Source organism: Pecten maximus, chromosome 11, assembly GCF_902652985.1.
Source record: "Pecten maximus chromosome 11, xPecMax1.1, whole genome shotgun sequence".
NCBI lineage: Eukaryota > Metazoa > Mollusca > Bivalvia > Pectinida > Pectinidae > Pecten > Pecten maximus.
This window is the reverse complement of record NC_047025.1, coordinates 9,423,750-9,438,563: the sequence shown is the minus strand read 5'-3', so window position 1 is coordinate 9,438,563 and position 14,814 is coordinate 9,423,750. Positions and strand designations below refer to the sequence as shown.

The 14,814-nt window shown below is 36.5% G+C and overlaps 1 protein-coding gene across 1 annotated transcript in view; it reads right to left on the bottom strand.

Moving 5' to 3' along the window:
* Positions 1-633: 633 nt before the first annotated feature.
* The window catches only part of LOC117338176 (thyrotropin-releasing hormone receptor-like), a 29,169-nt gene continuing 14,988 nt past the window's right edge, over positions 634-14,814 (bottom strand). Inside the window, exon 3 of the mRNA XM_033899406.1 lies at positions 634-1,333. Coding sequence (XP_033755297.1) covers positions 1,119-1,333 — 215 coding nt within the window. The 3' untranslated portion in view covers positions 634-1,118. The remainder of the gene's footprint in view (positions 1,334-14,814) is intronic.

Genomic DNA, 14,814 nt, shown 5'->3' with positions numbered 1-14,814 from the left:
AACGAATCAGTATTGATTACTTAAAGTTAAGTTTTATACTGAATGGAATGGAATCATATGGCGCCCAGATAAGTACATTCTAGTGAGCGCTTTAAAATAGCCAGGGCTTCCATGAATTTGAATGTAGTATATCTAAACCGATTACTGAAAACCTGCTTATTTTGGTGCACTCAAATTTTAATGGTGAATAGGTGCTTTAAACTAGTTTATTGGAATGTTTAAAGCACGATGATCGCTAAAATAAGGTTAACGCTAAAGTATGTACATTCACAGTAACGGAGACTGAATTTTGACCGTTCAAAGACTTCGAAGAGGGCGATATGTACTGGTTAAGTATATCTAGGTCCCTGATATGGGGCAAAGAAGTAATTCTAACAGTGTTGACAAAATTTGACATTCATTGTACACACTGTAAGAATTACTTCTTTGACCCATATTAAAATTTCAAGTAATTCGTATCCTGTAGACATACCTTTGCTAGGATCCAGTGTTGTCCGGATTATTACCGTTAATATTAGTTATTTGACCCATAGGTTCCTGATAGGTATATAAAATATCTCTTTAATGGCATTGTTAAAGCATGGTTGAGCAAAAAAGAACAATGGACCGAAAACAGTGCAACTTATTATTGTATATTTATTTTACCCAACAAACATATTTTTTCCAAACGGCACTTACAAAACATCTAGCCGCCAGAAAACCAGAGAATCAAGGTAAGCGTCACATGTTCTTTAAATCGAAAAGATCAAGCATCACAAATAAGTTAGTCCTGTAGTAAACGTTAACCTAAGGCATTGTAATATTATTTGAATAATGATATACCTTAAGCTATTGTTTTGCCGAAAGTACATGTCTGTTAAGAGTTAACGAGAACCCGACAATCCTGTCTGCCTGTGTAGATACGTTTAGAATCTAACATTTTGTATTGTTAGAAAACAGTAAAAAACAATGGAAGTCCAAACTTCTACATTGTGTATTTTACCAGCTTTCTCAATCGTATATAGTGTTGCCTCAAAAATTCACACCGAGAAATAAATGTTTCAGATTCAAAAATGTATTTTTTTTCAGTATGACGTCAGACCGAGTTTTCGGATTGTATGCCATCAATGATGTCACCACTACGTAGAGCAGAAGTTGTTTTGGACATACAAACTGTGGAGTGACAGACGAGATTGAGGACCTGACAAAGGACTGCCCTTCTCTATATCCGTGTTAAATCGTCTGGTATCCTTCGCCATAAGGTACGTGTGTTCAAAGTGACTTCTCCGCCGAGATATTCCGGCTGTCGTCGACTCGTTGATTGTTCCGGACGACTGTCTCTGGAAATGGGGATCTACAAAATAGCACAAAAAGTGGTATTTATTACTCTTTTTTCTTCTACTATCGTGTATTTATTAATACTTATCTATATATTAATTTGTTTACTTATCTATAAGTCCCCTATCAGATTCCTACCGGAGTCTCCTTCCGTCTTGTACGTAACACCAAAGATTCATTCCTAGAACGATATATGATTAGAATTCACACAATAACGGATGACAATAATATCTCGGACCACTTTGAGTTTCAGGGTTGTTTGGTCAATTTCACGATCACTGTTACTTTTCTTTCTTTTCCTCTTTTTTTTCGGAAATCATTGTCAATGCTTTAGCTGCTTCATTCCTTTGCGGATTTTGATCAAAGTTCCCACAATAAGTTACGGCACCATTTGACCTTTCAGCAGGATAACACTAGACCACACGTTGCAATAGTTTGTTGGGATTTTCTTGCAACCCAGAATATAATCCCTATTACATTGCTTCCATATAGCCCGATTTGTCCCCAATTGAACACTTGTGGGATGAATTAGACAGAAGAGTTCGGAATCGGCCAAGTATCCCAATTAACCTTCCCCAAAAAGGCCAACCCACTTACTGGTGACCGGAATAACATTCCTCTATGGACTGTCAATGACATTATGAACTACGTGCCCTGCAGACTTAGAGACGATATAGCTGTTCGGGGAGGACAAATATGATATTAGGGATCGGTCTGACAGTAGTCTCAGAAAATTTGAAGACCGACGGTCCAATATTTGGACATAACAGCTGCATTCACATTTTGGTGGTTTTTCTCACCAATATTATTTTATTAAACCTTGACCATGAAGTTGAAGTTGCAATATTCAGACATAGCAACTGCATTCAAATTTTGTGATTTACCCACAAATATTATTTTATTAAACCTTAACGTGAAGTTGAAGTTGCGTTTCTTATCCTTTCCGTATATTTTAGGAAATCCTTGTCTGCCCTCTAGCGGCTTCATTCATTGAGCGATATCTATCTAACTTTATACAGTAATTTATATTAGTAACAGTAATAATATCTCAAACAAGTTTCAGTTCCAGGGTTTTAGGGTCATGGTGACATTAGCATTTTCAGAGAATTACATTTTTATATAGTTCCTCGGTCAAAATAATACACTGCATTTTTTGGTTTTATTACATTAATTTGGAATTATATCAAATGAAAATTTGATTTTTATTGAGAAAGTTAAAAATTTACTTCGAACTCACGTCACATTTGGCCTCCCGTGCGTGCGACATGCATGCGTGTGGTGACTGCGTATGTGTGTTTTGGGAGGCTGCGGTATGTTCGTGTTAAATCTCCTTTGTTATAGTCCGAACTTTTGCCGATTTATAGTGCTACCTCACTGAAGCATACTGCCGAAGACATCCAGCAGGACACCCCACCCGGTCACATTATACTGACAACGGTAGCATCTACGATTTTAAAATACTCTGTTATGTCTTGGCCAGGGGACTGAACCCAAAGCCTTTCCCCCACAGAGACGAACGCTCAAACAAAGGGGCAAAGTTGAGGTATTGGTATGTGTGACATTATGAAGGTTAGTAAGATAAAAAAAATTCAAGGAGAAAGAAAGAAAATAGATGTTGCTAAGTGCAGTTTCGTCAGTAATTTACGATATTGATTATGACATTAAACGATTAAATAAAATTTAACAATTTTATGAAAATAAACACTTTAATTAAATAAACAATTTAAACAAAACTGAAAAATATACAAATATTGAAATCATTCATTATAACATTTTACTAATCTTTATTCATTCATGATTTCATTCATGATCGTAGCATCCATCGATGTGCGCCGTAATTTAACTTCAGAGTAGCGACTTACAGGTCAAGAGCGAACACGATTTTAAGCCAGAACATGCTGGAGGTCCAATTCATTTCTTTCTTTCTTTCTTTCTTTCTTTCTTTCATATTTATTTATTTATTTTGTACTCAGAATTGCTTTCTTATCGTCGCTAGTACCATATACTCAAATAATTAGCCCCCTCTTTCCAAAAGCTTACCTGTAGACAACGGATTTGTCTCAATGTTGCTTTGGAAAATACATACCAATTTCCTTCAATTTCTTATTTAAACATTGTAAAACATATTTTGGCATAGCATTCAGTGTTTTGGCTCCTATTGAGAACTTTACATTCGATGTTAAATTCCTGATACAATGTATAAGTATTTAACGGCATATTTGAGCATTATCCAGTGTTCGTCCATGACAAAGGACAGATATACCACCGCAATACGTTAACAAACGTACAGTGATTAGTCCAGGACAAGGGACAGACACATCAAGGCGATACGTTAACGTACTTACAATGATTAGTCCACGACAAAGGACAGACACATCAAGGCGATACATTAACATACGTACCATAAGAAGACATTGTCCTCTTTAACTGATATATGTTCCGGATCATGAATTAGCCTGATTTACACACATTATCCTCTGGTCGCAAAATAGGATTTATCTGTACTCGCATATCATGAATTGTGTTAAATGACGAAAGCTATTAGCGTATTTCAGGAGATAGGTCGCCAGTGATGCTATATGTCATATATAAATCTTTTAAAAGAAATCTGCTTTGCGCCGATGGGATACCATAACTTCTGGAATTGGGTCTTATGTCATAAATACAGTATACAACTAGAAACTAAGTCATAAGCTAGCTTAATTCCTCAGGAAATAGGGAAAGGGAAACAACTGAAATTAACAGAGGAAATCTCAGAAGGACCTTGGCGTCAATCAGTGCACTATTTTTGTTGATTTGATGCAAGATTTATTTTTACTGTACTTTTCTTCTATTTCTAGTTACATATTCTTGACAGAAGTAATTCTTTATTCAAAGGAAGCACGAGAACACATTAAGATTTAGGCTTAACCCTACACTCAGTAGAAGTAGTAAACTATTTTCAAGATGGCGACCATGATGAGCGTGACGTTTATTCTGATTTCATAGAGGAACAACTGTGAACTGTATGCACAACCCGTTAGAGAAAGTCGTTTCTCTTTATTACTTTCAGTTTAAGAGAAGTAGTAATTTCAATATGGTGATCATGACGGCTAGAATGATTAATGCAGGAGTCAATTAGGACCATCTGTGGACCGTACAACAAGATTTAATGAAGTGCTGTCTAGTTACAACAATCAGTTCAGGAGAAGTAGCGATATTGTAAATAAGATTTTCAATATGGCGTCCGTCTTTGATATCACATGGGTTCAGATTTTGTTCATAAATCATCGAAGAATATCATACACATGGGTGGATGTCACGGATCATCATTCATTACAGAGAAGTAGTACGTGGTTATTTGCGAGCGGACGTCCGGATGAGACACCAACAGAAATGATTGTAGTAGTGTTGCAATGAATGGACCCACAATTGAATATGTATATACAACTAGACATCTACCAATGAAATACTTCCAGAGAAATCAGGGATATCAAACGGACTCAGAAATGAACATGCAAAACTAGGGATCAAGGGGGGGTATTAATTACATATGAAATATCACTCTAGTCCTTTTCTCGATATAGCAATGATAAAATGCATCTGTCACAATCCAATGTGACCACGGTCAACATTTCACTTTTTCAATCAGTTTCACAATTGAAGCTGAACATGTTCATCTAGGGACCAAAGGAGACCAACAAATCAGATTCAGATGTAACAACAAAATGACGAAGCCGTATATATGAATCAAAATCGATAAGACGAGTTCAAAATATGTAAGAACACAAAATATAGGGGAGCCAGAAAAGGTACAAGGAAAATAAGACCAAGTGTTACGGAAGGGTCACGATATGCGCCATATAAACCTATATCAAATCTGAGTTAAGTCACGTTCTCAAAATGAGAACTAGGGTGGTGATATGATGATGATAGTACAGCATGTAAGTGTGAGAGTATGTGTGTATGTTTTTGCCTTTGCTAGGGGCACAAGGGGCACCAATATATGAAATTTAAGATTTAGCTATAATGGCTGTCTGTCGGCCATGTTGTTTTCAAATTGGTCTGAAAATGCAATACGAGGGACCAAAGAGAACCTACATATGAAATTTGAAAAAGTTCAGTACTTTCGGTAAAATAACGATAACAAACTTCAATTGTCAAAATCCAAGATGTCTGCCTGTCGGCCATGTTGTTTTTCGACTGGTTCCAAAATGAAATATGCATAACTAGGGACCAAGGGGAACCTACATATGAAATTTGAGAAAGATCCTTTCAGTTCCTTCTGAGAAATAGCATATCAAACTTCAATTGTCAACATCCAAAATGGCTGCCTGTCGGCCATGTTGTTTTCCGATTTTCCCCAAAATACAATATGCATACCTTAGGACCAAGGGGAACCTGCATATGAAATTTCAGAAAGATCCCTTCAGTTCTTTCTGAGAAATAGCGATAACAAACTTCAATCGTCAAAATCCAAAATGGCTTTCTGTCGGCCATGTTGTTTTCCGATTGGTCCCAAAATGCAATATGCATAACTACCGACCATGGGGAACCTACATGATAAATTTCAGAAAGATCCCTTCAGCACTTTCTGAGAAATAGCGATAACAAGAATTGTTTACGGACGGACGGACGGACCACGGACCACGGACGCAGGACGATTTGAATAAAAATCACCAGGTTTATATCAACAAGTACATTAGGTATCTGACCTTGTCGCTTTGTCTCCCTTTTTATTTCACCAGTGTTGTTGGTGTCCCTCTAGACACAAGTCCCGATATAGCAACACCTGTTGCGAGGACGTTGAACAGACATGTCGCAGTACTTTAGGGGAAATTTTAAACTGGTGATGTTTTCAAAATCGGCATTCAAAGGCACGCCTACGATACTTATTTGTTAAGTATATACCTGAGGATGTACTTCGGACAATCTTCTTACACACTGATATATCAAATACAAACAGGGATATGACAACCAGCATAGACAGCAACTAAAACAAACGTCAAGTGTACAACTCTCGGACTGGCTAGCCTGCCCCGATGGCAGTACTGTGTGACCGAATGAAGCACTAAGCTACCGTGCCAAAGGTTTTGTTATTTCACCGTGGCTCTTCAGTGGCCCTGTCATCAGACGCGGTCTTCACATGGAGTAAGAACGTAAAACCCATCATAAAAATGACACTCCATTTCGTCACATTATACTGGTAACGGGTTAACCAGTGCCTATTAACACCCATTGAAAACTGTAAGGAAAGAGCATTGTTGCTGCCAGATGCGAGGCACTTACCCTATTTCCTAAATCTTGATTGCCTGTTACTGGGGACATCTTACAGAGAGGGTAATGTCTCTGGTGAAAATCAAAGATACAATGCCACGATATGGTACTATAGTATCATCACGATATCGTTATTCCTTCATGTCTTGAAAATAATAATTTAGCAAAGATATTAAGGTGTGATCAATAAAGCTGTACGCGACAGCTTTGACAAATGAAGGCAAGACTTACACCAGATCAGTACACTGTGTGTCCCCGCTTACACCACAAAACTTATATTGACATATCCATCACGCTCACTGTAAGATTTACCATGGGATTTTACAGATAGTATAACACAGGGCTATCTGAATAATTGATAGCTTTCTAATCACGCACCGTCTGACAAATGGTATTTTGGATCATTGGATCAGTGTCCAAGATATAACACCAATAATCCCAGGGCAAGCGAAGGGAAGAGTAACGACCTCATGAAAGGTTGTACGCCTTGGGCAATCGGAACTCCTCTGATGTGATGCCAGTCTCACTCGGCTGTGTTCCGATTGTCCCTAGGGAGGAGCAAATAAACAAAGAGGATGTAGGAGGCTTCTCAAGAGTTGACAGCAGATCATGTCTGGTTTCCCCACCATTCTCTAACAAAACACATGTTTTGAACTTCTAATTCTTCAGGGATCCGAATATTGTTAACATAAACCAAAGAAAAATCAGCCCCTGTAACAATGACCTGTAATGGTCATTATTGACGACAGGGGGAGGTCTAGTGCCTATCACCAGACCGTAATATTTGAGTGTATAATGTCTTGGAAGGCCTATCGAATCACTCATGGTCAATATCCCAGTCGTGTCGTAAACGATTCCTATAGCTTCTTCTCAGAAAGACCTGTCGACCCCCAATTATACGTAAATGTCCCCTTTGCGACATATATACACACAAGTGGAGCACCGTTTTTGTCCACCATTTGCTTGCCATAATGACATATTATAAGTTAATAAGCCGTTTGAGATATAATAATATTTTCCGGTATGGCAAAATATGACCGCTGGTTAACCATCTCAGATTTCATTTAATCATCGCAGTTTCTCAAAACAGAAATCATAAAAATATTTCTCTAATCATTTGGAAATATCAGTTTGCCGATAAAATAAAATAAAATAAAAAATAAAGAAAACAGCGTTCGTCTAGGATTTCTTCAACAGGAATTTGTTAACACAATTTCTTTGAAAAGATATTGGGTTTCTTTTCGGTTTTTGCTCACATCCAACTGACGCAACCCGATCTATTTAAGGATGATGTCTATGAATGACAGGGTCACAAACTTGCGCTTTTATAGTGTTATTATAATGAAATGTCACACCTGGACACCGAAACGAATATATATAGTGTTTCATTATATTCCCTACGAGCTAATTAGTCCTTACCATAAACAGTAAAGCTGGACGTCAAGCAAATACCAGCAAGTAACAATGTTATAGACTTCTCTTGGCAAGAGGTAGAAAACCTTCTTCACGTGGTCAAATGATTAACTAAACGCTTAATGTGAGATAGTGTCTATGTATACATTAGACAGGAAAAAAAATGTTTAAGGAAAAATTAAGCATACCAAATTAAGTTGCCATCTAAGGTTCATGTAATTAGAGTAGCAGTACAATTCTTACGCACTACCTGCTGAGCTTTTGGAAAGGTTATTGTATGTAAATTATAAAATAGTTTTTTCATATATTAAATGTCAGTGATATGTTATCGAAGATAAAAGCTGCTCATCCGATAATAAAACATGGAATTGTAAAAGTTTGATTACAAGCATGACCAGGGAACATAACGTAAATTGCTTGCATTAGGCCGTAAACATTGTACTTTCTATCTCAATTTCATGAATCGTAGGAGGCCAGTAAATATTCGATCTTGTCTTTACAACGTTATTCTCCCTAATAGTACCTGTGGCTGTCCCTCTCACTTTTGCCCTTTAACAGGGCGATTGTGTCTGTAGGGGAGGGAACGCTATTGATTCTATTCATTGAGGCAAACCAAAATCTATCAAATTGGTACCTAGGCTGTGGTATACCAATGTAATTAAAACGGCACTTGATACTGTTTGCTTGGCGTTCAGTCCTTAAGCGGATACATGGAATATAACATTGTTAAAATGGACCAGTCGCCATGTCATGCCAATGTACCTTCGACTTGATATTGCAGAGAAATGATTCCTTAATGTGGCCTCAAACCAACGGTCATTGTCCTTAGATTACTCGATTATGTTGTTAGTGCGTTGAAATGGCTGTAACGCTCAACTCACAGATAAAATATTAGGCAGTGTCAAGATATAATATATATATATATATATTAGAAAGAAGAAATATTTTAGAGAGAATAGAGGAAAGTAACATCCCAAATACAGTCGCTTGTTTAGAATTGTGCAGTTGTAACGTTCTACCAGCGGATATGTTAAATTAGAGAATTGATTTGTGCTTTTTCCCCGCAGGCGATCAAAATTGATCATGAATTAATTTTTTGGGTTTTGTTTTCAACAAAATACACGCAAGGTTAATGTTTCTTCTTTCTCTCGACCCTGACCCCTCTCTATCTTGATAAAATTCAATGTTTTGACGGCGTGGGTCGCTCGCCTCAGTACAGAGCTGAGCTGGAGCTGGAGTGGCACTTATTATGTATTTCTAAATATTGCAGTCTGCATGGAAGCCTTACCTGCGCGGATCAACACACTGAAGGGTTTCCCCGCCGTGCATTGGTATTTCTCTGTGACATTTCCCCCTAATTAGCTTTATTAGCAGTTTTTTCCGGCACCCGTCATCTGTGGCAGTCTGGTCGAAACTTGTTGCAACTCTCAGGAGACATGCTTGATATATTGGATGAACTAAGACTTGAGCCGAAGGTGGTGTGTATATATAGTAACAAAAATTCATTGTGTGACGTCATAGATTGTTCACTTATGAATTGATTGTTAATATGCACGTGAGAATCTAAACAGTGAAACCGGTTGTGTAAAATGTAACGCCTTGGATTGTCAATTACTTTTTTTTGATATACATTACTTGCATTCTGTCACCTTCAACATTTTTTTTATATATATTTATATATAAACACACTTAAGAAATCCGATGTGATGCAGCGGTTAAACTGGGGGTATTTCTGGCTAGGCGACTGGGTGCCGTAGATCGTGAGTTCGAGGCCCGGTCAGGGCACGAGTCATAAAGTTGTCTTCCTTCGGCATTTGTGTTACTATGTTATATATCAAATGATTAGCACAGCGTAGAATATGCACTATGTGTTGGTGATCCGAAAGTTTAGATTTGAATTTTCTGTCGTAGGTAAACAGTGATTAATCTTTATAATATGTGTTCACTTCGCAACCATGTATGTAAATATATTGCGATCCAGGTATTCATATTATCTTATAGGCGAGTTCCACTATTAGCATGTCAGGGTATTGGGCCGACCATCACTGCGCCATTGAAACGTTCTTTTTAATAACGCCAATGTAGCGCAGCGGTATAAGCTGCGGGTATTTCAGGCTAGGCGAGTAGGTGCCGTAGATTGTTAGTTCGAGGCCCAGTCAGGCCACGAGTCATAAAGCTGAAAAAGCTGTCTTCCTTCGTCATTTGTGTTACTCTGTTACATAACTGACTACATTGGAGTCACTAACACAATTTAATGGACAAAGAATACCTTTTCTACTTCCGGTGGCATTTCAGTCACGTGTCACTAGGGAATTCCGTTGCATAGCAGCAAACGTTTGATCTGCAAATCTTTAAATGCTAAAATGACGCCCCACACCTAGTGAGTAAGATACATATTGGGCTACTTTATAAGGTTACAAAATATTCCGTTTCTGCAGTGTTGGCAGTTCGCCAAAGTAAGCAATGAAGAAGGAAAGATTAGAAGTTATTTGTACTGATTGGGCAACAGGACATTTATTGCCTAAAGGCGTGTTGATTGTTGTCCTCTTGTCGACGGTCCAGATAAATTGTAAAAAGAATCAGAACTAAGTACTGGTAAAGGCGTTACTATTACACCGTGAAATGATGGAGGGTGCTATAATCCAGGTTTTGGTAATTCAGTGTGATTACACTATATAGTTAGCCTTGACCGTTCAGTATATTATTATTATTTAGTATAACCTTAGCCGTTGTGTTGATGTTAATCCTCTAACAATCATCCAGCAGTGCATTACTCTTATCTTCATATAGAGATAAACGATAAATAAATAAATAAATAAATAGAAACGTTTACATACCCCGAAGGATCTTGCTGCACTATGGAATCCACTTACTTATATATAGCTGAGAGTAATATTTCTTGATAAATTCAATCGTTCTATTATAAGCATAATCTGGCAGACGTCGACACAATCAATTTCTGACTGACCGTTTGTCGGCAACTAAATTTGGACGTTATTATTTCAAAATAACGATGGGTCCATAGTGTTTCCTGAGGAATATTAATCCCCACTACAAAACGATGATTGTGCATAAAAAATTCTAGACGAGGTCATGTTTTCTGTCAATTCCTTTTAATCGATTGCCCACGGCTAGAATTTACCAAATCATACAGGGAAATTTCATCTGGTAACCGATGGCATGGACTTCCACTCTTAAATCTTATAAGATAACGATTTCTTAAACCAAATTATTTTCGACTGATTTATTTATTCTTCTGGAGAATGGCAGTAAAATACATATATATCTAAACGCTTTCTCAATATAAGTGTTGATTTTTGTATTTGTTTGATAATTAATTTTAGTTGTGTACTTTATAATCACTAATTAATACTTTTTGTGATTTTTTGATAATTATTATTTTTCTGCTTGATACATTCCATTAATTTTGTTGTGTTTTGCATGATTGAAAATCACTGATTTTCGTGTTTATTTGATAATTATTGTGTTTTTGTTTTGTTGTTTGATAATTTCAATGTCTAACAGTTTCATAATTAACTATTTGTTTGTTTGTTTCGTAAATAGTGTCTTTGTGAGATTATTTGTTTGATGATTATTGTTTTTAATTGATTGTAAATATTTAGGTTTTGTTTGATAATTTGTGTTCTGGCGGTTTCGGTCATTGTTGTGTGTTTGTGTTTACTAGATAATTAGTGTATTTGTGTTCGTTTAATAATTAGTGCTTTTGTATTTATTTGATAATGTCAAGTGTTTGGTTGATAACAAGTATTTTTGTGTTTGTTTGATAATATTTAGTGTGTGTTGGATAATCACTGTTATTTTGTCTGTGTTTGTGGATTTATCCCGTCGACAGAATTCTATAAAGCTTCACTTTGTGCAAATTGACTATGAATCAATACACATGTATGTATAACGGTAACTCACAGCTATTTCACCGAAGCGTTTTATTTAAAGTAATTATGTATTAAAATATTTAGGATTACACAGCGCCTAGATGTTATGGTGAATGCTTTACAAGGACGACGATAAAAATACATATACATTTAATCTCCTGATAACAAAGCTGTTGTTTGGAATTTTAATCACGGAACAAACTTTACAGCCAATAAATATACCCGTCTTACTGAAGTGTTACAACATGAACACAGTAATCAATCTGGTAACTAGGGAGTCCACCATACTACAGTGTACGAGCTCTCACAATAACATGACCCACTGAAGTTGTATGTTCACGTAGCTCACCCAAACAAGGTACGTATTATGGAATACGCAAGGATTTACATGATATACCATTCGTAAGACACTAGATTTGTGATATTATATTTCCCCAATCAATGTATCCCTTGGCTCTACCTTACATTTGGTATTTGCGTCTGTTGTGAAGCTTAAGAGGAAGGCTATGAAAGGCTATTAATTCCTTCACAAGCCGTGACATTCCAATTTCTTTTTAAATGTGCCGGTAACGTTTGCATCCTTGGTACATTTCTTTAAGATTGGTGGTTGGTAAGATCTTCTGGCAGAGTGTTATAGCCTCCAATGGGGGTTTGAAGTAATTCTGCATACAACATCTAAGTTAATTTCTAAAGAATCCAACGTTCTCGTTTTTTCAGAATTCAAAATACCCACATTTTGTCCAGGTAATCAAATAAGGCAGATTCATTCCTTCTTTGCTAACACCATTTACAACATAATCAGAAGGAAGAGCTTTCTAAACTGTTTTCAATATCAACATTCCCGTGAGACACATCGACTGGCGACAAAAAAAAAAAAAAAAAAATAAACGATTCCCAGACATGCAAATTAATGTTTGGCATGATATAGTATTGTTAACACAAATAGGGATGAAACCGACATAACGGTCAATCAAGTTGTCATAGTAATTCAAATTACTTTTGTATGCCAAGTCTTCAAGGACAAATCAGTCTTCCTTACATTGGCAAAAGCTGAACTAAAGGCCAAAAGTAAGGCAGTGCCTAGGGAGTTAGAAAACAGTTGTTTTATACACAACATACAAGAAAAGACATAGATAAAATTCAAATGTGATTTATTGAGTAATCAGATTCTTCGGCACCATGGATTTACGAAATCTAATTTGGCGCTTCTTGCAATTGTTTGCTACTCGTATACATTTACTAAATATACGATACGATATATATATGTGTGTGATTGAATATAAATATGTGAGTCAAATGTATTATATAATTATGAGTGTGAATGTTACTTTGTGTACTACTTAAATGATGTACGCCTGGTGATTAGGATGTCATTAACTATCATCCATCTATTATTTTTTCTTTAGTCCATTTAATACCATGATCACTCCCTCATTCACTCTCCCCCTTTTCGCTTTTCTCATCCAATAATATGGTACATACTTATTAATTTCTATAGCCATCTTATGATGTATACTTACGTGTAATAATATCATTAGGAACGAGCGACTATATGTTCTTGTAACTTGTGCTTAATCCTATTGAAGCTATTGGCAATAAAATATGTTTAAACTAAAAAATCATTTACTAAGATATTAACATGATTTCATATTAAAAACACATGATCTAATTAATTAATATTGGTATTACCTGTCAAGATAGTTATCATCAATAAGAGGGGAAATATTTCCCTGGAATTATATTGGCCAAAATCTAAAACGAGGGGAAGGAACCTTGAACAGGTTATGTAACTTAATCCTAGAGCAGGGAAATCTTTATCGAAGGGAGATAATCTGGAACAGGTTACAAAACTAAACCCTGAAACAGGGTATCTCAAAACAAAGGAATGTAACCTTGAACATGTTAGATATACTAAACCCTTGATCAGGGTAAATTTAAAAAAAGGGAGGTAACCTGGAACAGGATACGTACCTAAACCCTGGAACAGGGAAACACTCAACAAAGGGAGGTAACCTGAAACAGGTTATGTAACTTAACCCTGGAACAGTGTAAATCTCGAGCAAAAGCAGGTAACTTGGAACAGTAAGGTAACCATTCATTACCGGAACAAGGTTAATTGGAACTACAAAAAACCCCACTGTAACAGAATAATATATAACCATAAGCTAATGGTGATCTGGAATAGGTCATATAATTTTGTTTAACCCAAAATACATTGAAAAAGATAGAGATCATAAAATGACTTCAACAGGCATTGCACATACAAATATTTACCAAAAAACAAACATGGGTACTCTCCTGATCAGGATCAATCGGAGTACCTGTCTAAACTAAGGTGATGATATGGGGATGGTCGGAAAGATTTAACGACCTAATGAACAAATTTTGCGTAATTATTCTGTTGTCATCTTCCCGGTTTTCATTTAGAGAACGTGACATTCTTTGATTTCGAAGAAGATTTAAATGCCGTCGATGGAGCATCTAAGACATCTGGACATATTATTTTTGTGATTTTAAAGGTCTATGAGCATAATTATATCTATATTTTGTTTAAATTTCGATTTAGGTAGCACTTAATTGTCCTGTTATTTATCACTTGTTTTGACCGACTTCCGTAATCTTTTCTTCATTGCTAATCATTAGAATCGTTGCTGAGTCATGGACAAACTACTGTATGGTGCAGACTTACTACTGTTTCGGTAGATAACGTATCATTTTAACAACCTCTTGTCGGAAGTCGATAGTCACTTGGGTGTCTTTTGTGCCATCCTGAAATTATATTGCGTTGAGGACTAATTAATCCGATGTTTGTTTAATGTGGTGGGCTGGGATATCATGCTGTCTTGTCCATGATGGGGCATTTCAGTGATTATGGGGCGATAATGGTTACAGCTGAACAGCAAAATACACTTAAAGCAATGAGATTAAAAATTAA